Below are 27,480 nucleotides of genomic sequence, written 5' to 3' on the forward strand. Positions count from 1 at the left end.
CGAAGCGTGCTAATTAAGACCCAAACGGATCCGTTTAACGGACCGTGTATGGGCCCCTTTAGTGATTCCTCATTATTATGCATTACGTTTAATATATACATCTAGTGTGTACTCACATTAAGCTATTAAATGTAAAACAATTGTACAATCCCTATGTAGGGCACTGTGCAGCATTTCACTTCCGTGACTAATATAAATAAAAGTTGCATATGCCCAGAAAATGGTGCCCCTAGGTCACTGGCTGTAAATGAAACACCTATAAATGGAAATTCAATTGTTTTTGGTCCCCCAAATGCACCAGGTTTCGAGGCGTAATGCTTCTGGACCCGCCTCTCTATTTTATGAGGTTGTGCGCTAAAATGATGGCCGCCCGCTATACTTGCAGACCGTTACTTATGGGTGCCTATAAAACAGTTGAATAGGCTTCTCTGGGTAGAACACTAAAACCGCATATACAGTAGCTCTGACTTGTTAGTGGGCCTGAGAACTGGTGGCACCGGTCATGTCTCTCCCTATCCAAAGGGTTAATCACCTCTATGGGGGGAATTCAGGCATAGTGTGTGTCAGTGGCCACTGGTTGGTACCAGATGGAGCAGTTAAATTGAGTGTTCCGTCTTCATGACTATTGCTTTATATTCCCGGTGACTTTTGCCAGCATTAATAATAAATTATAGATATAGCTTCAGTGAGGTGAAGTTGGGACAAGCTCCAATTCCTCCTTGCGTTATCTTTTCTTGTCTACTGCAGTTTTTCTATTGGTTAATAATTGCAAAGTAGATTAACACTTCAGCCTACATGAATTACGGTACTTTACTTTCACTTTGTGTCCTCTCCATTCATACAGCTTTTCTGTACTGTAACCCAATGGTCCACTCCATAGGCCAACCCCCCCCCCCCCTATTGCCTCTTAGTTATACATACTATTCACATGACATACTGTATGCCTGTTGGGATTAGGGGTAGGCATCTCTGTATCCACACAGTTGGGGGACATGCCTAATCCTTAAAAGCACCAGTCTGCTGTACCCCTCCTGTTACTCTTTAGTTGTAGCAGGTGCACATAGAACCCGCGTTCTGTAGAAGAATATGAGTTCTGTTCCCCAGAATATAGAGAGAAGAGGGTAATTTCATCTATTGATACACCCTAAATGTAATTCTATACATAAGAAATTCACTTTGGTGACTATGTAAGTAAAGGCCAGCGTGAAAGTCTTTTTACTGGGGCACTACTTTTGCATAATTATCTAAAATCCTTTATTCAAATTTCAATAGAATGAACAAACAAATCTGTAACAAAAGACAACATTAATAACTTCTCACCGGTAGTCTAAACCAATCACTGCTTAATATATGCCATTTTGTCACCCATGTCAAGGATGTCACTATCCAAATTATGTGGTTACCAGTGAATCATACAGGTAATTCTCACATGTCATTAATTGGATAATGATTTTATCCAATGAATGACATGTCTTTTAATTGGATAAATTGCGGAACAACCTTACATTCATTTCTAATAATGTTTAAGTAAGTATATACAAATTTTGGGCCCAGAAACCTTCCCATCCAGGGCCCTCCCCTCTACTAGACAGAATGCAGTCAGTTGGCGAACAAGGCTTATTATATTTTTAAAGCACCTCAAAGGTTTCACAGGTCAATACAGGCTGTACTGTAAAACCTGATCGGCCTATGGTACAGTATGCGGAAATGTGTGAAGGCATAGGCAATAATAAAAAAATTAAATAATTTGATATAACAAAATCATGAATCGTATATAAACTCTGAGATATATATATGTATGTATGTATGTATATATATATATATATATATATATATATATATATATATATATGTATGTATGTAAAAAGTACATTAGCGATAACAAGCTGGTAGAGATGCAAAATCCTAGTAAAACGCATTCATGTCCATAATTAGATCACCGACTGATAACGGATTATGAGAAGCCAAATGTGCCCCCTCCTGTCCACAGAGTGCAGAAGTCTCTTTGCCCCATCCGGTACACCGTTCTGTCCGGTACCTACTCTTTGTTTGGAGCATGCCAGTTCTTGAGGCACAAGCCCCTCCATCATGTCTCAGCTTTACCCCTTGACCTATTGAGCCACCATCATGTGTCCCCTTGATATACTGTAAATAAAAGCACATTTAAAATTGATCCTGTGTATGAAAGTTCTGCCTTGGCTTTCCCCTTCCTATGACATTGTTTAGCATTGCTCTCTATAGTACTTGTAGGACTCCAAGGATAATGGGATCATAACCTATATTCTTTTGTAGGTCTAAAGATGTTACTTGAAGTAGGGGATCTTCAATCACTTTGTCCTCTCTATATGGTAGTTGTTGGTATCATTATCTATAAAGCATTGAATATTTAATTCAGTGTCAATAAAAATCCCAAAACGTTTTGGACTTGGACATTGAGATCTTCATTCAATTGAATTGGACTTTGTGGCCGATTTTCCGAAACCATATGTGCAAACACGGATTATAGTGTATGTTTCTAATTGAATCCTAAATATTTCCTTTCATTTTGTAGGAACAACGTTAACCATGTCTCACCGGTATTCAGACCCTTCATTGGGGGAGAAGTCCTACCTACTTTTTGAGAAGAAAAAATATCCAGAGATTAAGGTCAAGCCAACGTCAAACTCTTTGCTACAGCGAAAATCTTTGGAACCCATGGATAATGCTGCTTACACTTCAGAGAAAACCCCTTCCCCGGTGGAAGCCCACCGAATTATTCTGAGCACGGAGAGCCCGGCTGCACTAAAGCTGGGAACCCAGCAGATGATTCCTAAAGGCTTAGCTATCGCCACAAAAACCAAGGTCCCTCGGCATCACAGCTTTGCAGCAACCACCTTCCACTCAGAGCTTTCCCGCAATGAACCAAAACGCGTGGCTGTTCCTGACCTAGCTATAGATTCTCCAGAGGATGACCTGGACAGTGCTGGCTTCAAAAGGAATTTAAGGAGTCAGTCTTATAGGGCCGCTATGAAAGGTTTTAAGGATGAGGACTCTGAACCCTATAAGCCTATGTCAACTTTGAAGCCTGTTTCAGAAGATCCCAATGCACCTCCCCCGAGGAGTCCTGGAAGGTCTAAGGTGTGTTTTAAAATAATAAAACTGTTCCAAATTCCAGTACAGCACAGACATGGTGGCCCAGTTTTACTCATCACATGACCCAAGTGAATAAAATCTCCAATAATTGTGGCCCATTTATTATCACAGCTGGAAGAAATGAAGTACCACTGGCACGTATAAAAATACACAAGCAGGGACAGGGGCTTTCATTTGCCTTGGGTGATGATGTGTAACTGCTCGTATGCGCTCTGCAGAGTGGTGAGTGCAGGGGAGGGATACTACGGTACTTTTTGCCATGTGTAGCCCATAGCCTACAGTGGCTGACGCCATCTCCAGATGGCATTCACTACCAAGCTTGGCATTGCAGAGTTCAGCAAGAAAGAAGTTCAGTTTGCCTGTTTTAGAGGTTAAAAACCAGGGACCCCTAGATAATTTCATGGTGTTGATCTGTTTTTGGGGGGATATCCTACAAATATTGATATAGTTCTTTTAATATGAAGTGCCACAGTAAGGACTTGCATGGAATTTAAAATAACACCGAAAATGACAGACATTTAATTGACTGTAAATGTACTAGAATTTATTAGCTGCCCTAAAAATAAGCAAAAACTGCTAAATTATACCCCTTTCACGTCGCAAAGCCAGTTCAGTCCGACCGGGTCCCTCTAATTGACATTAAACCCATGTCACCCATTATACAGAGGGCGACCCGGGTTTAACCCTTCTTAAAACCAGTCAAATTGGCAGGTTGCTCTGCCCTGTTTCTAAGGTTTAGTGCTTTCACAGCGCACCTTGACCCGGGTTGATACATCAGCAACCCAGAGTTGACCCAGGTTATTTTGGTGGTGAAAGATAGTATTCATTCTATCGTGCTGAACCTTTTAGAAACTGGCGCAGTTCCTCTTTCCTGTCTGAGATGTCACTCTGCTGTGGTACTACTAACACATTGTGCTCTGTATTTAAGCAGAGCTACAGACCAACCTGTGCTAAAAGCATGACAGCAGAGAGTGACACCCAAGGCATGTAAGGGGAACTGCACAGGTTTTGAAAGGTGCAGGATGCTGGAATAAACACTACAGTACTATATTTACAGTTAAAATGCTGGAATGTCCACCTTATTGAATGTTGTCCTGTTGGTTGTCGACCTAAAGCTAGAAGCATGGTGAGCAAATGTGGTACACTTTTATATGGTGTCCAAGTTGACATAAACACAAACCATGAAAATCTCATGTCGACCTTTTTTCATATCGACCAAATCAATAAATGGGAAAACCAGAGTACGTATACTGTGCACATGCTTGTGAATACTCTGTGGCCCCTATTCGGATCTGATCGCAGTACAAATTTGTTCTCAAAATAGGCAAAACCATGTGCACTGCAGGTGGGGCAGATGTAACCTGTGCAGAGAGAGTTAGATTTGTGTGGGTTATTTTGTTTCTGTGCAGGCTAAATACTGGCTGCATTATTTTTACACTGCAATTTAGATTTCAGTTTCAGCACACCCCACCCAAATTTAACTCTCTCTGCCCATGTCACATCTGCCCCACCTGCAGCGCACATGGTTTTGCCTATTTTGAGAACAATATTGTTCTGCGATCAGATCTGAATAAGGGCCTGTATATACAGCTATGTGCATTAGTGATTTGAACCATTTCCTGCTTCTTTTATGTTACAGAAAACCTTTGGCAGGAAGAAAATGCAGAGGCACGCCGGTTCCTTTAAAGACGGTAAGAACGTAATTAGCTATTTTATGTAATTAAGTGAAAATCTAATAAATTTAGCAAATGAAGTCTTAAATACTGCGCTAGCATGATGGATAACGCCTGTTAAACCTGGATTAGATCTGAGGAAACACAATTAAATGATCCGAGAGTCAGTATAAATAATGCACAGTGTAATTAACACTCTTGAATTTTTTTAGTAAGTGCTGCTAAAATATATGATTATTTTATAGATAATGACACAGATTTGTGCTGGTGTCAATGATGCCTCATATTGGCCTGTAAAGGGAATCTGTTACGCTGGCTGGGAGCTTGTGGGATCTGGTTATAAGGTGTCTGATGTCGCGGTGCAGGGATTACCCTCCCCGTGTAAATCTGTGAGTGAATTCATCGCAATTCACAAACCGTCTAATGATTTTCCCAGTCTGCACAAATGTAAATGTGACCCTTCCACAATTCTGCGACAGATACAGGCTGATCGAGACTGGCACTGATGTCACCGACTTTACAGACTCTCTGCCTGGTCACGCCTGGCATGCCCAGAACATGCCCGCTTCATGCCAGTCAAGCTGCAGCTGCATTGTGTTTAAAATCCATATTCATTTTCTTGCGCATATCTGCATTACGGAATGCAAATATTGCAAAAGGCCTGATTCAGACCTGCTTGCTACATGGTCTCAATGACATTGAGCTGTTTGTGTCACCCCCCCCCCCCCCCCCCTTACCTTGTATTCCCCCCACTCTGTACATCTTGGTGCCTCTGGTGTATTGGTAATGACTGGTGACCAGTTTCGGGGCATGGTATAACCTGTTCTCGCCCCATAGGCTACTGCATACCCTCCAACATGACCCATTCCGTTAGGTACAAAATGCTCTGTTCCTGGACTTCCCTGCCAGTGGCAGTTCCAGAGGTTGGACTCCAGCACAGTCCAAAATTCAAAGAGGTGATGTTTGGAGTGGCAGTAGGTGTGGCTCCCCTTTTTGAATATTGGACTGTGCTGCAGCCCCACCTCTGCAACTGCCACTTGTAAGGACGTCCAGAAACAGAGCATTTTGTACCTAATGGAATGGGCCATGTTGGAGGGTATGCTACTGTTGTGCAAGGGTTATAAAGCTGATCATATGTGGTGGAATAGAAGGTATGGAGTCACAGACTGCACCGTGGTGTACTGCTCCTGTAAGCTCAGCAATTAGGAAGCATGAAGAAACTTGTGCTAATGTTGTTCTAGTACAAGTTCCTACATGCATAGTGAAAGGACAAGTGTGAGGTCAGGTGCGGCAGTGGTTCAGTCCCAGCTACTTGTCTGTGAGTGACTCATCACCAGTACAGGTGTCCGGATGTTTGCTGCATAAGCACAATGCCATAACGTTCAGGAGATCCAACCCAGTGCTTAAAGTGGCCCTGGTGAGGTGGTGGAACTCAAACCCCCCCCCCCCCCTGTGAAAAACTCATGTTGATCTTTTGACTGTCGACCTTGCCATTGTCAACCTTAGAACCCTGTCGGCCTTAGGCATGTCGACCTATTTCAGCGTCGACCCAATACATGTCAATTTGATGACCATATCCCCTGTGCATGCGCCAATCTTCCAGCATCTGTGTACAAAGCACTGTGTGTGTGTGTGTGTGTGTGTGTGCTACACTGATTCACACCCAGTGTTATTTCCCCTAAGGTCTTAAATCCTCTGTACAGTATAATTACTGTATTACCCGGTGTCTCGCTAAATACACGACATTACTATGTGGGAGGAGGGGAACGTGCTGTAATACAGCTCTGATCTCCGGCTGTGGAATGTTTTTCACAACAAATTCCTGCATTATTTTGCCAAGTCTCATGTAACAGGACTGTGATGCGGAAAAGGCAATTCTGTTGTTCTGGTCTAGCTTTGTTTTTGCTTTATTATGTTGTTCATATACAGTATTCCCTTGTTTAATTGGCCTATTATTCATAGATTATAATAATCTCTGAATAATTTGATGCATCTGTGCATAATAATCTCTGAATAATTCGGTGCATCTGTGCATAATAATCTCTGAATAATTTGATGCATCTGTGCATAATAATCTCTGAATAATTTGATGCATCTGTGCATAATAATCTCTGAATAATTCGGTGCATCTGTGCATAATAATCTCTGAATAATTTGATGCATCTGTGCATAATAATCTCTGAATAATTTGATGCATCTGTGCATAATAATCTCTGAATAATTTGGAGCATCTGTTTCTTTAAGTATTGTTTCCAGTGATAAAGGCCTTATTGTCTCGTATTCAATATGGGATTCCGACTGTTGGAAAGTCCCGGGCCGTTTTTGCCCAGCTCCACTGAAACTCGACAGCCGCCATTCAATGTTTCGGCTGTCGAGTGACAGGAAGTGGGCATGTTGGCGAAAACGGCAGCAGATTGGCGAAAACCGCCCATGAATTCGACAGTCTGTGGACGATTTTGACAAAACAGGATAGACTTGTTTTAAAGTCGAATTTGATTTGTCGGAATCCACCTTCAATGCTGTCGGAAGCTGCAGCGGCAGCATTGAATAGGCAGCAGCCACTTCACCCCCCCCCCCCCCCCCCCCCCCCGGCGATTATAGCAGCCAACGTCAATACACCCCCTATATCTCATCTCCATGATGCAGAGCTGGATAGAAGTTGGGTGTATCTTATGTAGTATTGGGGCCCTCAAAATTTACTGGGATGGAACATTTGACCCCCTTTCACCACCCTAGCATTTGGACTTTGAAAAATACTTGCTTAATGGGAGGCTGCAAATAACTGTCACAGTTTCCAGATCACCCAACATGTAACATGTTCCTGGTCACCCAGCAGGTGCACATGAAGAATTCACCAAGTTGGCTCATTTTCCAGAGCACAATGGTGATGCATTGTAAATGTCAGGCAGACATTTTGCCACAAAACTCCAAAAGGAACAACCAATTACAATGTTTTTCTGCAAATATATGGACCAAGATCTATAATTCTGTCTCGGACAATGATATTATACTGTCACTCCTAAAAGTCAACCACCTGCTTTTTATATCGCAAATGCTTGCATTTGAAATTAAATCCATGCAAAGTTCAGGATCTAGAACTCCATGTGCATGATAATAAGCCATAATAGAAGCATTAGTTAAATCATACATGTTTGCTTTGCACACAGTGTAATCACACTACCTTGTGTGCCTGTTTTTCTTTCTATATCGCAGAGATATTCTCATTAGTCACTGTACAGCCTGCGCTGACTAATTACTCGCCCCGCCGGGGTCAGGTGATCAGCTAGGCAGGCTGCAGAACTGGTTTTACCCCTCCTGCATTGTACTGTGCATTACAGCTACACCCAGAGACCATTTATAGGCAGTAAATGGAATTCTATTTACATTTCCCTTTCTGTTTGCTTGTCATAACCAAGGTAAAATGTTCAATTATGTGGTAAAAATACAACAAGCAACAAGTCTACACATATATGCGACCACTCCCCAGAAATCCAGGTTCTACCTGAACATACCCTTTGAGAGTAGGCATCTATTGGGTAACTGAGAATGAACGTTAGCAACCAACGTTATTTTTGTTTTGTAACTATACTAGAAAAATAAGTTAATACTTGGTTGCTACGGGCAACACCAGATGTTCTTCACAATGCTTTTGTTGGTAAGCTGCTCAATCAGAGGTGTGTCATTCAGGTACCAAAAGGGAGGGGTAATTCTGTCTAGGAAAAAAAACATTTTGTATCCCATTTGCACACTGAGTGAGAAAATAACTACATATTAATCAGATAATACAGAGATCTTGGTTGCATATATCTGCAGATATAGGGCTAATCCCCCAGGCCGTACGTCAAGGCCTCTCTGTCACTGGGGGTCCCTAATACTGGGTATGGGTCTGGGGTGTGGGCCCCCACCATGCCGACACAGGCTGAGTACTCCAGGCCAACACACAAATGAAAATTAGTAAGGGTTAATAAGAAGCACATAAGTGCTATGTAGGGAAGTGAAGGTGGGATTAAAATACAAAATATATATATATATATATATATATATATATATATATAGTTCTTCACATTGACCTGTAGTGTTCTTAAGGGTGGCCCCATGGTGTCACGTGCTTTTAAGTTTGCATTAGACCAGGCATGTCCAAACTATTGCCCTCCCAGCTGCTGTGAAACTACAAGTCCCATCATGCCTTGCCACAGCTTTGCTATTAGGGAATGCTAAAACTGTGGCCCTCCAGCATGCCTTGCCATAGTTTTAGCATTCCCTAATAGAAAAGCTGTGGAGAGGCATGATTGGACTTGTAGTTTCACAGCAGCTGGAGGGCCATAGTTTGGACGTGCCTGTTTTAGACAGCAGACTGGCGTATATTGCAGATCTGACGTGTTCCAATGGGGCAGATGTATGAAATAGTGATAAGGGAGCAGTGAGCCAGTAGAGAAGTTGCCCTTGGCAACCAGTCAGCACTGAAGTAACATCCTATAATTTGCATACTATAACATTCTACAGAGCAGCTGATTGGTTTCCATGGGCACTTCTCCTCTGGCTAATTTTCCCTCCCTTATCACTGCTTCATACATAGCCCCACTGTGTAATAACAGCACCTGCGCACTAAATTTTTATCTGCTTATAAAGAAATGGAATAAAAATTTTCATAATGTTCTAAGTCATAATATGACTCTATTAGACCCAACAAGCTATCTCAAAGAAGCTCCTTTGTTTTGGCACATCTACCAATGTTGCGGAGACTTTTTATGGGTTCTGAGTACAGGTTCATTTGTATGGTTGTGTCACATGCATTAGCCCAAGATGTTAAATTCAACACTCAGTTACGATGTTACCTCAGCAAACTGGTCAACAAGAGCAGAACAGGGGGAGCCTGTCAGATGCAACCATGGGAGAGAACGCAGCAGAGGAAAATGTGGTTCTGGGAGTTTTCCGTAGGTTCTCCCTTGCTGGTCCATCTTGGCCTAGAAGAGACAGTCTGGCCACCCCATTCCTGTCCTTCTTTAGCAACACCGTGGAGGAGAACTCTGCCAACTTCAAAGAGCTTTCCGAAAGCCTGTCCTTTTTTCTGAACCGTGTTTTCTCTCCAGACCCCAGGCTGTACCAGGAGTTCAGAGAGAGGGGGCTCGTTTCTAACAATCCGGAGTCGGATGATGACCTTCTGGAAGACAATTCCGTCCAGGCTGAACCTCAACCGAATGACAACATTGTTGTTAGGAATTACCGTCCTCCTCAGCTTATCTGGAGTCAACTTCCAGAGGTAAGAGGCTTCTCTTATTCTGAATACGCGTATAAATAGCATGGCTATAGATTGTGATAAAATACCAGAGTCGTACAGTGCAGGCATAAATGTACCCAAGCGCTTTGCCTACACTTCAAATAAAAGAATACCAGTTTTTTTTAGACTTGTGCTGTAAAACTGCTCTGTGCTTATTGGGTCATGCTAAGCTCAAAAGCTGGCAAAGTTATATTCGCTCTAGGGATGGCCATCGATGGCAAAAGTGTAACTGGCCATACTATGCAATGGATAACCATCGCTGTTTTTACATATCGATGGTCGCCCATTTTCTTTGACTGATTAAATCAGTGGTTCCCAAACTGTGTGCCGTGGCTCCCTGGGGTGCCTCGGGACACATGCAGGTGTGCCCTGGGTTGGTAGTCCAGGACCAACTGAAATCATTAATGGTTCATTATTTATGATCAAAAGCAATGCTGGTGGCTGCCAATAATAAAATGTGTACAAACAGAAGCAAATCCTGCCCTTTCCCACATAACTGACCCTAAGAATCACATATAAATCCAATTTTAATTAATTTTTTTGGGGCCTAGGGGTGCCTTGAAAAAATTCTGATACTCTAGGGTGCCGTGAATCAAAAAAGATTGGGAACCCCTGGATTAAATCATATCAAAATACAGGGGCAGGGCTTCACGGGTGTCGGGCGGAGCAATGCTGTGTCCCCGCCCCTTGGGAAAAAATTAAACTATTCATTTAAGCTTGACATCACTGATGGGAGACCATCTGGTTCTCTTCCATCAATGGCAAAACTATTCTCCATCGGCCGTAAATCATCAATGATTTCGAATCAGGTGTTGTGGTTTTTTTTTTTTACCTCTATCAAATCCCATAAGGACACTGTCCTCAAGATATGTGCGGTATTGGTCATAGGGTCGACTTAATGACTGTCGACCACTGAAGGTCAATGGGGCTTAGGTCGTCACCTGAAATAGGTCAACACAAGCATTAGGTTGGGAATGGTCAACAGTCAAAAGTCGACATGAGTTTTTGATGGGGGGTTTTGTCCCGAATGTCAACATGGACACACTCAACACGCCATAGTGGATGGTAGGGTATGAAATACCACCTGTGGGTACATGTCGGCTAAAAGTAATAAAGGCATCTTGACCTTTTGACTGTCTATCTTTCCATTGTCAACCTAATGCTTGTGTCAACCTTCCCACACTGTCGACCTTAGCCATGTCAACCTATTTCAGGTGTCGACCTAAGCATTGCCGTCCTTCAGTGGTTGACCCAAAGTATGTCGACCTTAATTGAGTGACCGTATCCCGATATAGGATGGTCTTTAGTGGTCTGTAATTTGGCCACTAGATGGCACCGTTACTTTTGACTCTGTGTACAGTTAAAGGGGCGCGTTTATCATTAATGTGCGATACCGGCTTGGTGACATCGCCGGGCATCGCATTGCGGTTGCTTTTAATACCGCCGGGATGTATCATTATGGGGACGCAGAGACAGGGCTCCGAAAGGAGCCCATCCCTGCGAAGCCCTGACCCGGAAGCCGGGGGGTCTGCGCATGCACTGTTATGCGCTGACGCCCGCCGACCCCTGTGACCGCACTGCCCCACTCGGCAGTGCGATATGTAGCCATAGGCTACAATGGGCTATCGCCATATCAGAATGGCGATAGCCCAGGGGTGCGTTGCCGGGCTGCCCGATGTTGATACATCAGGCAGCTTCGCATCCCCCATAGAAACCTATGGGGGATGCTGCCGGGGGGGGATCGCAGCAGGGATCGGAGATTCCTGCTGCGGTTCCCTGTGATTCATTTGGGGGATACTTAATATTTGCGGCTAATCCCCGAAAACACCAGTTTTAGCTGCAAATATGGTTTGATAAATGGGCCCCAAAGTCACTGTATTTCCACTAGTTCCTAAAAAGCCTCATACCTCATCCCTTGTGCCTCTTTCATGCTTCTACTTTGTATAGACAACATATGTTTAATTTTTTAATGCTTTACAGCTGTAAGTACCATGAATGTTGTATTATTACTGAATGTCACAGTAAAGTCTGTGTTACCCATAACTGTGTCTTTTAAATTGCTAAGTCCATTCAATGTCCCCGTTGATATAAAAAAAATAACAAGTTGAATGCTATTGGTTGGCACTACGTATATCAGCGGGTGACTTCACGTCTATTGCTGTGCTGTACATTGGTCTGACATTGTGACCAACGCAGAATGACTATTTCATAGGGTTTTATTTTGACATCTACACAGCTGATTAGAAATTGTATGAAAAATCCTGTCTGTGGGATGCTGGGGTCAGCCACAGGGAGTATGTACTGGGACATAAATAGGTTCTGGATGTTTAGAGCCTGTGATAGGATCACTAAAGGTAATAGAAGAGCAACAGATATAGTACAGTATGTACAAAATACCAACTTACTGGATTTGGGTGGGATGTTTTAACATCTGCTGCCCTGTATCCCCCCCCCCCCCCTTCGCCGGCCACCGCATTCTTAATAATCGCATATACTCTAACATATGCGATTATTAACGCAAGGGACAGCTCTTGCGATAAGATCTGTCCCTTGCGATGCGGCCACGGTGCTGGACTTCCAGGTCTGAGACCCAGGAGTCAGTCGCCAGGTCCGGCCGCAGGGCACGCTGGGAGGGATCCGTGACGGATCCCTCACACAGCGCTGCGGTAAGAAGCCCATAGGCTTCTGTTTTTGCTGGTGATTCCCTCCGCAGCGCTGACACTGCGGAGGGGCAACAGAGAATACAAAAATGCAGTAAAAACCCAGATAAACGGGGTTTTTACCGCATTACTGCTTCAGAGAATCCCGCCCTTTGTGTATTAAAGGAATGCAACCCTATTGTAATGCTTATTTTTCATAGAATTTATGGAATAGGTAAATGATATAAAGATGTGTGAGCAGATATTTTCTCCGCGTTCCGTGGTAGTTTCTGCAACAAACAATAATTAGGCCCATTTAAAGCGCTGCCATCGTCTCCAGGTACAAGCCTCCTATATATGTGCAACACACCGGTTCCCATCACATATCGAAGTCGGAGGTGCTTTACTTTCTCATCAGTGATTTGTGAATAGGGAAGGAAATAGAATGGACTAGGGAAGATCGTTCATTGCTAGTGGCGCACACAGGTGAGGGTTCTAACTACTCCGAAAGCCCTCTCAACATACTGGTGTTTGTTTTTTCTTCTTTCTCTTCTCTTCCTGAGATAGAGACCGTGCCACCAGCGGCGTAGCTTTGTTTGGGGCGCCCCACGCCGTTAATGGGGGGGGCGCCCCGGCCCGTCTGTCCGTCCGGCGTGCCCCCTCCCCCCATTGCCGCATGCTTACCTGTCCGTGCGTCCCGGCTCCCCTCCTGGCTTCAATAAATTCTATGCAGACGGACCACGATAAAATGGCCGCCCCCATACCGCAGACAGTTTCAGAGAACAGTCTGCTTTATGGGGCGGCCATTTTATCGTGCTCCGTCTCCATAGCATTGATTGAAGCCAGGAGGGGAGCCGGGACGCGCGGACAGGTAAGCATGTGGGGGGCGGGGGGATTACTATAGCACCGCAGCCCCCCCGGCGCCCCCTCGCAACCGCAGCGGCAGCGGTGCTATAGTTACGCCACTGCGTGCCACAATTGGAGCTCTGCCGTTTGCCCTCCAGTGGCTAGTCTTATGCCCGGGGTATGTGTGTATGTATGCATATTGTACCATAGAAATGTCTTGCCCAAGGATAGAACATAAAAGAAAGCAGGTTTTCACCTTTTTCCCTTAAAAGTTTATCTATGTTCCGTGATGGAAAGTTGTGTTCGATATAAGGTACTGTTGGTATTTGGTCAACAACAATAACTTTTAAAGCAACATGATTGCTAGTTCTTATGTATATTTTACCCTTCTATTCTGTTGCTTTTCAAGTTTTACAGGTCTATTATTTGTTTATTTAGACAACTCTTAGAACAGCAATCCAATGAAAAGAACAGTTTTTCCTTTTTTAAATCACTGTGGTAGGTTGTGTCTGTGTAGCTGACTGACTGTATATGTGTCTGGCTGCCATACTTGCTTTCGCACTAGAGATGCATACTTAAAAGATACTTTGCGTACAGTTTAAAAGAAATTAAGGTACTTGTTTCCTAGAAGGGCGCCAAGTATGCATTTTTGCGTAATTAAATTGCATCGCATTCCGCATTATAGTACCATGGGATGCGATGTCCATAGAAAGTGCAGAGGAGTGGTTATACAATGAAATATCGAATCGGATATGAGTACACTGAGTTCACCAAATGCAATGTGATGAGATATGATATTTCATTGTACAAGCACCGTGATGGATGCTTACAATGGGATGTCATGTGTGCATAGTATGAGATGTGATGGATGCTTACAATTTAAGCACCTATGCCATAGTTTAGCGTCACCCGCAGTGTCAACATCACCCCCACTATCCACGCCACCCTGACCTTTTCATACCCCCACTATCAACGTCGGTGTTGAGTTGATGTCGTCATATAGTTTGGCGAGCGCAGCAAGCCATCGAGCCCGAAGCGTGGCGAGCGTACGCGGATTACTTTTCATGTATTACACGGCCCCTCGCGGGGCGCGCTGCGCTCGCCACGCTTCGGGCTCGGTGGCTCTCTGTGCTCCCCACACTATATGAAATCAACTCCACGCCGACATGGATAGTGGGGGTAAGAAAAAGTCGGAGGACGCGTTCCGCCGCTCCTCGCGGGGCTCGTTGCGCTCGCCATGCTTCAGGGTGGTGTGGATAGTGGTGGTGTTTTATGAACACGTTCACCCCTCCAAAATCATGCAACTGACACAGTAAGGATGACATGTCTTGAATAAGAATAATAATTTAGTTAATTAAGTAAGAATCAATGAAATAACACGTAATACAAACAAATCATTAAAAACATGAAAGTGTTTGAAGGATCCGTCACTGATCCCTCCCAGCATGCCCTGCGGCCGGCGTGTCACTCTGCACATGCGCAGATGGACTCCCTGGTTACAGACCCGGAAGTCCAGTGCCGGTCGCCGCATCGCAAGGGACAGCTCTTATCGGAAGAGCTGTCCCTTGCGTTAATAACCGCATATGTTAGAACATATGCCGTTATTAATAATGCGGTGGCCGGCGAAGGGGGGGCGAACAGGGCTGCGGATGTTACAACATCCCGCCCACCGTGTCAAGGCGTGGAGGATACGGGTAAAAGGGTCATCCCCACCCAAAGTTTTACGCCACATTAATTCCTCCAGGTAAGACTGTAACCTGTGCCTGGCGGTGCCCCGATGACATTTATTGCGCCATTTACACGCGCCCCACATCCTTTCAATGTTCTGCGTATGGCCCCCATTAATGGGTCGATAAAATTGTACATGTGGTTGACCTGGACGTGCTCGTATCCGGCCAATTGCAACTGCTCTGTGCTGTACGCCTTCCAACAGTCCGTGTATATTGTCGTCCCAGGCTCCACATTGTCGATGATGGCCGACATTAATGTGCTGGCATCACGGGTGGCCACCTTCGTCTGGAAACACTGCCCTGTTTCCCGGCAGATTCCCCCAAATACCCACTGCTGGGGTAAGATGCGGCCTACATTGGATTGCATCCTGATGAATAAGGTCTCGTCCAACCCCACTATACGGTCTGGCCCACCGATACGGCGCTGCGCCAGTAGATCCATCAGGCAGGCCTCCCGCATCCACATATTGTACTGTACTCTTCCTTGACATATCCAGCTTCTGGCAGTACTACAACGAGGTCATCTCCTGAGTCCAGGAGTAGATGAACCTCATGAATGTGAGGAAGGGTAAGCGGCACCCGGGGAAAAAGAGTGCTGCTCGAAGGCTTGTCTTTAGCCGACAAACCTTCACATGGCACCGCCACATACCTTCCTTGAGACTCAGCCGCATAGTATACCCATTGCCACAATTCACTGCCACCGGCAAAAGATGATGACGCTGAAAGAATTCAATTGCCTCAACCTCCGTCAGCAGCAATGAAAACAGATTCAGCGCAGATGCCATTTCAGCCAAAATAAGCAAATCGCCAGTCGAAATAACCAAATCACCAGGAATATATCACTAGCTCACAAATACACGTCCTCTCCTCTCACAAAATCACCTCAGAGTGATTTCTGTGAGGATGTGACAGGGGGCGGGATTACCAGTGAGGCAGGGAGCGGAAGAAAGTTAGTGGGAACGGGAGTGACTGAAATCGCATTGCATGTCACTATATAGCGGCATGCGATGCGATTTCACCGAAATTAAATACATATTTAAATGTTACATTAAGTGTACTTTAAATGCAATTCTGTTGTCCGCACCAGTACCGTACCGGCAGAATAGGTAACTTTGGGCTGGTTTTGCAGCATGCTACAAATATGGCTGCCTTGTGCTATGTCCTGATATGGTTGCACAGTTTAACATACCAATGCATGAACGGCTTGTGACTGCGGTAATGTAATGTTTTATTAAAGGAATAAATGTGTTGGTTTTAACAGTCTCTCTGGCAACATATTGGTGTACTCTGGGTGATTTGCACTATATTATTACCATAATTATCATTATTTAAAACTTAGCTTTTAGTTTAATAAACTAACCCTTGAAAATAGTGCTCATTACTTGCATGACCTCTCTGGTACAGTGATAAACTCTTCTTCATACATACAGGAAATGCAGGAGGTCTGACAGGATCAGCAATGGAATTCACTATGCTGTAAAAGTTCTTCCTAGAATTTCTAGATGTTACTAGGACATTGAACTGAAACATGGACTGTTATTCTAAAGAATGTCCCGAGCTGGGCGCCACTTACTGAATATAGCAGGATATTGGATATTGACAAAATGGCTTTCTACACAGTGGGAAGGCCATGGTTGTGTACCTAATGTCTAGGGGCAGCCAAGCTGGCCAGACGGGTTAGGGGGACTTGATGGCACACTATCTCCACAGGCCTTAATTTACATGTTGTCATGCCTTACATCTTTTATTGTAATGGATAGCATTACTGCGCCACAGAACTGAGGTCTTGAGTTCAATTCCCATGATGGCCCTAGTAATGTGGTGTTTGTATAGTTTTTCCAAGCTTGCAGGGCTTTCCTACTGTAAGTCAAAAACATTCTGGTCAGATAATTGGCTCCTAAAATTGTGTGTGTATATGTGGTAGGGAATATAGGCCCTTATTCAGATCTCAAAATGGGCAAAACCATGTGCACTGCAGGTGGGGCAGATGTAACATGTATAGAGAGAGAGAGAGATAGATTTACATAGAAACAGAGAATTTGACTGCAGATAAGAACCCATTGGCCCATCTAGTCTGTCCCTTTTTTAAACATGTTACCTCAAATCATATTTGATACTTATTTTTTTGTAAGGATATCAATATGCCTATCCCAAGCATGTTTAAATTGTTCTACTGTATTTGCGTCTACCACCTCTGATGGTAGGCTATTCCACTTATCTACTACTCTCTCTGTGAAGTAATTTTTCCTCAAATTTCCCCTGAATCTTCCTCTCTAGTTTCAGTGCATGTCCTCGTGTTCTGTTGCTCCTTTTCCTGTGAAGAATGTCTCCCACCTGTACCTTGTTAAAACCCTTGATATATTTGAAAGTTTCTATCATATCTCCCCTTTCCCTTCTCTGCTCTAAAGTATACATATTAAGCAGTGGCGGAACTACCAAGGGTGCAGGGGGTGCAGCTGCTATGGGGCCTGGCGGCTGGGGGGCCCCGATGGACAGCAAGCACTCCCCTGCACGGTGCGGCTGCTTGTATGAAGCTGAGCTGCTTGTGGGAACGCAGGGGTCTGTCACGCTGTACAGGGAAAGCCCGTGAGTCCAGACTGACTCTTGTACTGCAGTGGGACTGATAGTGAGGGCGGCTGAAGGAGGGCTCCTCCTGCCAGTGACATGTGGTGGTGGCTGTGTCCAGAGAGTCACAGCCACTCCCCGCTAATCTCTGCCGACTACCGTTGATAAACCCTCCCCGCCGCCTGCAGCCCCTGGAAGTGTAAGACTCCTCACAAGTGAGTGAGGTACCCCGGCGCGGCGTGCGGGACCATGAGACACTGCGCTGCCTAGTTGGAAGACCAGGCGCGGTAAACATCGCCGTGATTAGGGAGAGCCAACACGGAGTGGGCAGGAGGCACCTCGCCGGTGAGCTGGACACGCGGCTCCAAGACGCTGAGCAGGAGAATGGGTGAGAAGGCTCCAGATTCCCTGCTACTACCAGAGATACACTCAGGGAGACGAGGGTATTAGGAGCCACAAAGTGTCTGTCATGAACCTTCAAACCCTGCTTTGCCATCTCTCCTCCTCTATTCCCCTGGTGTCCTGTACTCCCCCCCCCCCCTCCCCCCCCTCCCTCTCTCTCTCTCTCTCTCTCTCTCTCTCTCTCTCTCTCTCTCTCTCTCTCTCTCTCTCTCTCTCTCTCTCTCTCTCTCTCTCTCTCTCTCTCTCTCGTCCTCTACCCCCCACTCTCTCGTCCTCTACCCCCCCCACTCTCTTGCCCTCTACACTGCCCCCACAATCACATCCTCTACCCTCCCCCCACTCTTTTGCCCTCTACCCCCCCACTATCATCCTCTACCCCCCTTTTCATTCTCTACTGCCCTACTCATGTCCTCTCCCCTCCCACACTCGTAATTTCCCCCCCTAATGGGCACTTTATTGACAATGGAGCAGGGGGCCCCTTTCAAGATTTTGCTATGGGGCCCACAGAGTAGTCGTTACGCCACTGATATTAAGATATTTTAGTCTTTCCTGGTACGTTTTGTGATGTAGGCCATGCACCATTTTTAGTTGCCCTTCTTTGTACAGTCTCTAATGTATTTATATCCTTCTGGAGATATGGCCTCCAGAACTGAACACAGTACTCTAGATGTGGTAGTACCATTGACCTATTCAGTGGCATTATTACTTATTTCTTTGTACTACTGATACCTCTCCCTATGCAACCAAGCATCTGACTTGTCTTCTTCATTGCTTTGTGACATTTCCTACCTGCTTTTAAGTCCCGTGAAATAGTGTAAGTTATTTTGTTTCTGTGCAGGGTAAATACTGGCTGCATTATTGCAATTTAGATTTCAGTTTCAACACACCCCACCCAAATTTAACTCTCTCTGCACATGTTACATCGGCCCCACCTGCAGTGCACATGGATTTGCCCATTTGAGAACAAATTTGTACTGTGATCAGATGTGATTAGGGCCATCGAGTGTAAGCTGTACTGGAGCAGGGACTGATACACTCTTTGTATTGTGTGTGTCTGCAACGATTTGTCATTTGCAGGTTGTGGTCTATAACCAGCACGTACTGTATCTGAAAGAGGAGCTGTAATTGACCAAAACATCTCTCACTGGTTGTGTTCTTTGTCTCCTGCCAGATAGTTCACATTCTATAAAGCGTTACAACTTGTGTTTTCATGTAAGATATATGATAATGTGAGATATTGTTACTTTATATTAATACTGTATATCACTACTGCTTTTGTCTTACTTGCTTTCTTACCTAAGGTACTGCCCTTCCTGTATTCTCTCATTGCTTGTGTGTGAGATTAGATTAATTTACATTTTTTCGAGCTGTATGAGGAACGCTTAATGTGCTTGCTCAGAACAACGCTGTTCTGTTTATCACAATCCGCATTTTGTCACCAATATTTGCAACATGAAAATGTGCATTCAGCATTTTACTCTTGTTGGGAGACTAAGATCAGAGCATGTCCCTGTGAAGAGCTGATAGCTTATGGTATTACTCTTCACCCTGGTTCAGGTCCTTTGGACATGCGCGGTAATGTATCGTTGAGGGCTGACTAAGAGGAATTTTTAAAAAGTGTCCTATAGGCTAAAGACGTTGTGTTCCGGAGCTTGGTAAATCCAACACCATCGCAGCCCCCATAGATATTGGCTGTGATCCTTTCTTGTAAAAGTATTAGGGTATTTTCAGAGGGTACACATCTTCTTAAATAAATATGCCCGAGTCTTTAGTGTATACGTCCCTACATTCTCGCTGTATAATGTATTTCCAGGCAACTTATCAAGGGCCAGACACCAGGAAATAGTGAGGACTGCTGCAAATGCTGTATTTTGGAAAGCAGGAGCTAACAATTGCTGTATAGAATTCTTAAACCAGGGTGGTAGTGTTATTCCAATTTTTTGTATGTCTAGCGAAAATTTCTTCTGTTACTCAATCCTGGTCATGTCTACAGCATCTGGCAAGATGTTGTTCTTCCTGTGATTTGTCTAGTTGCTAGTTATAGGCTGCGCTGTTCTGTTGATTTATAAAGTCTATAAAATGTCTACGAGCATCACAGGGCATCAAGTTATTAAACTGTTCCTAAGGATGTTACTTCTTTTTCTTACAGGTACAAGAAGCTGGAATTCTAGACCACATTTCGCCTGAAGAACGCAAGAGACAAGAGGTAGAGACCATTTTTTACTTTCTGCTCTGACTATAATGTTCTAGATTTACTTTCAACAAAAAACGTGCACATTTTATTAAATATCTACCTGAATACAGAGCAGGAGTTACTTGGCGTAACGAGCAGGACTTTTCTGTGACCATGTGAGTCCTAAGGGGGAGAGTGGTCATGTATGAATATATTGTGTTAATGGCATATGGAAAAACATTATTTTTGCTCCATTAAGGTGGGATTAAAATAATCTGTTGAGTAAAATCTATGTAAAGTAATGATGAATCTATAAATATAATGAAGCCAGTAATTAGCTGGCTTCCACAGAATAAAATGTGTGAGTCCGTTAAATGAGCAATGTTGTTTTACCTGAAAACCTGGACCATCTCCTCTCTGATATTACTGGTAGAATTCTCATTATCTTTGTGTAAATGTTATTGAGTACATTAAGTGGCTTTATTCACTGGGTACCGTAGACTAGAACACGTAAATATACAGTACATGTGTACTGTATGTGTATTTAGGGTGAGGTCTGTGTCTGCTCAGATTGTCCTGTACATCTACAATTCTTCTGATCTTGCAGGCGATATTTGAAATCATCACCTCAGAATATTCTTATCAGCACAGTCTCGACATCCTTGTCCGTTTCTTCAAGAAGTCTGAGGAACTGAGGCAAACTATTAACGGCACCGAGCATCACCATCTCTTCTCCAACATTGCGGATATACTGGAAGTCAGCAAAAGGTGACCACACTAAGAGAGGTTTTTTAGTGACCTTGTTTTTAAATATTGCACAATTGTCAAGTAGGTTTTTGTGGCTGACCAAATTTAAGCTCCGCCTCCACACGTGATGTCATCCAAATGGAATTGTTTGGATAATGGTGATAGGTTTAAAAAAGTGTTCTTTTCTGTTGTTGTTCAAGTAGTGGGTGTGTCAGCTACACCTGTGTGAATAAGCCTCTATACATGTGTGAATAAGTGCATAGCTTCCTAACAGTCACCTTGTTTTGTTGCTTTTGTCTGTTGTTGGTTTGCTTTAGAAGACTTACAGACCTGTGGCCTTAGTGGGGTTCCAAGTGACTGGGTTATTTCGTGGAAGAGCCCTGCTTTGACTGTTTTGAAAGCCCCTTACTACCGCCCTGTTTGAGAACTTAGAACAGAGTTTTCCAAAGTTCAGTTACAGTCCAGGTTTTAAAGATATACATGCTTGAGCACAGGTGACTTAATTAACTGGATTCAAGCATGGAAAACCTTAAAACATGGTCTGTAAGGGTGAAGTTTGGGAAGCTCTGAGCTAGCTGGTTCACAGAGAATTGCTAGACTATGTAACTGTTGTTGGAAACCATATTGGAGTATTGTAAAATTATGTGTTTGAAGCTGGCACAGATTATAGGCATGAGAAGATAGCCAGTGCAGCTTTAACCAGACTGTACTTGAAGTATTTGGGAACGAGCGGTTAATTTCAGAGGGTTGACAGAATCACAACTGCTGGTACACCAGCTGGGAGGTGAGCACAATAAAGCCCCTTGTGTGCTTGGTGGCTTGCTGCGCTCGCCACTGGATGCAAACGAGGGACAGGGTTCCCAAAAATGCACTATAGTGCGTATTTTACTCAAAATTTGTCACCGGGGACTAAGTTTCTCAAACTGCAGGGGTCCCCGAGGACGCACTGTGCTTTAGTTGTGCGTTGAGCTGCCGCCGGGACCCATTCATCGTGCAGTGGCCGCCAGGCAGCCAATAACTAGTGCCTTGTTTTACAGGTCGCTGCACCCTGCCCATTATTAGTACTTCAAAAGCCATGTGTCCTCCTGCCTCCCCCCCCCCCTCCACGCTGTGTAAGTCCAGTGACAGTCCGCTGATTAGAGTGGGGGCTACGGGATGCGGCTGCAACAGCTGACAACCCTCTCACCTCTTCTGCTGAGAGCGGCTGTCAGCATGGCAGGGGACTGGATGTGGCTGGAAGAGCTGACACGCTGCTCAATTCAGAGCAGTGTGTCAGCTATTTCAGCCGCATCTTGTCCCTCGTGGCGCAGACAGCCCGCTCACCTATTGTGCTGAGAGCGGCTGTCAGCTTTTACCAGCCCCCTGGGCCACAAGAATAAAATGCCCCCCCCCACGGGCAATGAGCATGCAAACACACCCCCCCCCCACCCCTGTGGCAACCAGAATGTAACCACTGGCAACAAGCATGTAGGTAAGCAGCACTTATGTGATATAATGTGTACTGGGCACTACAGTGGGTGTGCCATAATGTGTATGGGCATAACAGGGTGTGCCATAATGTGTACTGTACATTACAGTGTGTGCCACAATGTGTAAGTGGCACTATGGTGTGTGGCGTAATGTGTACTGGGCATAAAGGTATGTGTGCGCCATAATATGTACTGGGCATAAAGGTGTGTGCCATAATGTGTACTGGACATAAAGGTGTGTGCCATAATGTGTACTGGGAATTATGGTGTGTGGTGCAATGTGTACTGGGCATTACGGTGTGTGGTGCAATGTGAATTGGTGCTATTATTTGGCCACACCACTTCCCCACAAAGCCCAGGGAACCAGAGACTCACTATTTTGGGGGGTTTTCGCTATGCTGGAGGGAGATTAGCCCCTGTCAGTCAGGATGCCGACTGCCGGGCATGTAAACAGTCGGGATTCTGATGTCGGAGTACTGACCGCCAGAATTCCTCTTGTTGTCAAAGCCCTCTTCTCTTCACATTTCACTCACAGCTCTCCTATACTCAAACACTCAGTGACCATCTTCGTCCACATACTCATCTCCATCATTGGCCTCAAGCCTCTTATAGTATGTTGATTGAGTCCTCACTACTTGTATTCAAGCTGTAATGTGTATTGAACTGTGGCGCTCTTTATTTGAACTCTATTTTAGTTATTTATTCTATGTTATGCCAAGTTTTGTCTCCCTGTACTGTTCCTTTGTACGGCGCTGCGAAACACTTGTGGTGCCTTTATAAATAAAATTACTACAATAATAATAATATTCCCAACTGTTGGACCTGTCTGCCGGCCAAGTAATGCGCATTTTGTGCACCATTTTAAAGACTTGTGAATTCAATCCAATCCCAAATTTGGGGTGCAGGTTAGCCAAGTCCCTGTGGCCGTAATGTGGATGTTATTAATATGTTTTATACAGTACATGAAAAATCTAAGCTTTGGGTTTAGATGTTCCCTAAGGAGACACCGTTGTGGGGAAGAATTATGTGTCCATTTTGGTTTTTAAAGTCCCTCCCTGCCGATAATTAATGACCATTCTTAACCTCTGAGTAATTCTGATCTCTGACTAGGACAGGCATTCTGGTATAAGCTGGATATTTTTCCCACATGTAAGAAATGAAAGAATCTTGTATGAGAAACATCTTAGTCAGTTCTAATGTGTTCCAGAGAGGAAGCCTTTTCATCCCCAGATGCAGGCCAGCCGAGGATGGCTGTAGCTATGGAAGGGGGTCACTGAGGCGGGGAGACTCATCACACAATGAAAGCATTAGGCTGGGAGCAGGAAGCCCTTCACATCGCAGCTGCAGGGGGATCAACTTTATCTATTAAAGGGATTTCTTAATCGTTTGACATTTAATTTGTGTCAAAGGATATTTTTACAACAGTATTAGAAGCTACCACGCTAGCTTCTGGTGGTCCTTGTCAATAGTGTCTAGGTCATCGGTCAAAAAAGGTTGGCCCAAGCAATAGGTCGATATGACAATGCTCAGCATATGAAAAGGTCCACCTGAGTTTTTCACGTTTTTTTTTAAATACTTTATGGTCCACTTGGACTACAGTTGGCGACGGTTAAGTGTGCCGAGCGTAGAGCGGTGTGAGGCACCATGAACGAAGCATGCAATGGTACACATTACACTAATTGGGGATCCATGTTGACATCGACACACAAAAAAAAACGTGAAAAATTGATGGCGACCTTTGACTGTATTGAGCATTTCCATATCGCCTTTTATCCATTTTGACCTTTTGCCTGTTGATCGTTCATGGTCGACACTGTTGACTTTGTGATCCACACCCAATTCCTGGGCGCGGATTACCTTTGCACCACTCACCTGGTAGCTTTGCAAGTTATTTTCTTTGATGCTGACGACATTACTCGGTGTGTCTGTAGGGTGCCTGTAACCTTTGGAGCTTGGTTGGCAGGGCATGCTGGTACTTGTAGTTCCATAACAACAGAAGCACTGCAGTATATATCTTATAAATGACAGTCACAACAGGGTAAGCGGGGCTATCAGAGTGTTTCGTCACCTGTCAGCTGGATTTGGAAGTTTGTGTGGATCTGAGTTATTGCGAAGTGTTCTGGTTAGAGGCACAAGCTGCATTCCTGCTCCTGTCCGTTTCCTGCTGAAGTCCATCTTGTTCCAATCACTGATCCTATCTGTTTCATTTTACACATTGCCACATTCTCAGCTAGGGACGACAGCTGGAATCGGCTGCCGGTTTAATATACGTTCCCCTCGGCTGCTGTTTGGAAATTAAACTTTTGTTGTTTTTTTTTTTTTGTTGTTGTTGGAACTCTATAAACAATTCCCGACGTGTGTAATTATTGCTTTCTTTAGTGGTGGATCTTTTACAGTATAAAGTAAATCACACCTTTTTCCCACCTGGGCCAGAGCAGGTAGACCGCTCCTTCCGCTCCCAGCCATTAGATTGCACCTCATATCAGTTATACTGCTGCAGCATCAAGTGTGAAATAGCGGGCTGGTGGAAGCATAGACACGCATTTCTATGTCGAAAGGGCAGATGGGCGGATGTCATTGATCATCAAATTGCCGAGTAGTATTGTGATAATGTCATGTCATGGAAACCGCTTTGCGTTGGTTCACTGCCTTTAATAATAGCAGGATGGGAGGAGACTAATAATCTCCCACTTTTTGGCAGGGCCATGTGGCTTCGCCATGGAATTGGGCCCCTAGGTAGAATCAGAACATCTATTTGGGCCCTACCTCCTAGGTAGCCTGGGGAAATTCAGAGTAGCTTTGGCCACATCCCAGTACCTTTTGGCTGATGGGAAAAAATAAATAAATAAACCCGATCCCTTAAATAACTAAAATTTTATTTGTGAGTGTGGAACATTAGGTCGTTAGTCAAAAAGTCAACCCCCATTGGTCAATAGGTAGAAGGTCGACACATGAAAAAAGGGTCAACATGTATAAGGTGGACATGGTCAAAAAGATGACACATGCAAAAGGGCGACATGGGAAAACGTTTTTTTGGTGTCTGACATGGATGCCGTGTTAGTGTACTTTTTTATGGGGGTGGGGGGGGGGGTGGAATCATGAAAAATTTGTTGGCCTTTTACCATGTCACCCTAATGCATGTTGACCTTTACCATGTGTCGACCTTTTGCCTGATGACCAATAGTGGTTGACCTTTTTGAATGTCGACCTAGACACTGCTGTCCTAATGTCGGGGACCCAGCTACACCTCTCATTAGGCAAGTGCGCCCGATTTATACTAATTCTAAAGTATGCAAAGTATCATGTAATAAATTAAATAAAAGAAATCTGATGCAAAGCCAGAGGAACGCGTGTTTCACCCAGACCCAATGTAGAACTCTCCCTCCCCATAAATAATTAGAAGGGCGTCAGAGAGCCGGATGAGACAGAACAAGTAATAAATAATTAATTGTAACTAAAATGGATTTTTTTCGACATCAAAGAAAACAGTCACGTCTGAGCCCCCCACATTCGCCCAGTTACGTTGTCCCCCAGATTTATCCTCCTACGTTTGCAGCTGGGAACACGGGGGACATTTGACCTATTTATTTCATGTATTCTTTCTTAAAGGTTTTTCGATGACTTGGAGAAGCGGCACAAGGACAATCCGTTCATCCACGACATCAGCGACATTGTGGAGAATCACACTCTCAACTACTTCCAGCCATACGTCATTTACTGTTCCAATGAGGTGTACCAGCAGAGGACGCTGCAGAGGCTGATGTAAGTGACGGGGGCAATGAGCGAGTATATATGTGTAGTGTACACAGTATATGGAATGTACTTTTCACTAAAAGGACTTGGGCATCTGAGCTCTGAGTCTGTACAGCATGTCATGGTATTCTAACACTGCTCAGCATCACAGTTAGGCTAACCCAAAATTCCCCACCCCGCAGCCTGACCCTAACCATCCCCATTAATCTTCCGCTGGCGCCTAATCTTCCACCGGTAACACTACATTACTGTATGTCTGTAGTACTGATGTACAGTGCTATAGAATGCTACATTAATACTGTACCATAACTATCCTACATAACTGTAACCATACATGTTACAGGTATTGGTTTCCCCCAACACACTGAATATCAATAACCAGATTTAAATATTACATGATGATAGAATTCACAGATCTTGGTTACATGTATTTGTGCAAATCCCCAAATCAATGCTTGTCTATGTAATGTGGGACCCACATTACAATGTCTAGGTGTTCGGCACCCCAAAAATCTGCATAAACCAGAAAGCTCAGAGCGGCACTCCCTCCCCTCTTCCTGTAACCTTATGCCCACCTCTCTTTCTGCCCCCTACCCCAACACTTTCTTGCCACCTCTCCTTGTCCCTCATCCTGCTGTTAACCACCTCCACACATTTTCCCTTTTCCATCGCAGACCCTGGTAGGATGGGTCACCAGTCATACAAACTGTCAGAAGTGTTGTTTTTTTTTTAGCAGAATTCGATTTTATTGTCTATAGTTATTCCATAATTATTGTGCTGCAATTGTGTTTATGTCAAGATAATCTTTAAACAAAAGGGAGAATGATTTAATTATAGGTATTTTGTTTTTATAGTATTTTATACCTCATATTTCCTTGGTGTTGGGACAGGGATAATCATAACTGAGGCAGGTGTGCTGTGTGGTCAGTTGTGTATACAGCACATTCTCACGCATTGTATGTCATTATCCTGGCAGGAAGGGAATGGGTGTGTGGGTGTCTCCCATGGCACACCTTGCAATAGGTTGGATATGTCTATTTGATGGCAATAGAGATTGAATTTGCAGTGTAATG

The 27,480-nt window shown here is 44.3% G+C and overlaps 1 protein-coding gene across 2 annotated transcripts in view; it reads left to right on the forward strand.

The window, feature by feature from the left end:
- The window catches only part of ARHGEF16 (Rho guanine nucleotide exchange factor 16), a 58,215-nt gene that overhangs the window by 10,846 nt on the left and 19,889 nt on the right, over nucleotides 1-27,480 (forward strand). For both annotated transcript variants that reach the window (XM_083162929.1, XM_083162930.1), the window contains exons 2-7: nucleotides 2,552-3,117; nucleotides 4,772-4,823; nucleotides 9,896-10,065; nucleotides 20,415-20,471; nucleotides 21,046-21,206; nucleotides 26,264-26,416. In XM_083162929.1, the coding sequence (XP_083019055.1) occupies nucleotides 2,566-3,117; nucleotides 4,772-4,823; nucleotides 9,896-10,065; nucleotides 20,415-20,471; nucleotides 21,046-21,206; nucleotides 26,264-26,416 (1,145 nt within the window). In that variant the 5' untranslated portion in view covers nucleotides 2,552-2,565. The remainder of the gene's footprint in view (nucleotides 1-2,551; nucleotides 3,118-4,771; nucleotides 4,824-9,895; nucleotides 10,066-20,414; nucleotides 20,472-21,045; nucleotides 21,207-26,263; nucleotides 26,417-27,480) is intronic.

This window comes from Crinia signifera, chromosome 19, assembly GCF_055691185.1.
Source record: "Crinia signifera chromosome 19, ASM5569118v1, whole genome shotgun sequence".
NCBI classification, from domain to species: Eukaryota; Metazoa; Chordata; class Amphibia; order Anura; family Myobatrachidae; genus Crinia; species Crinia signifera.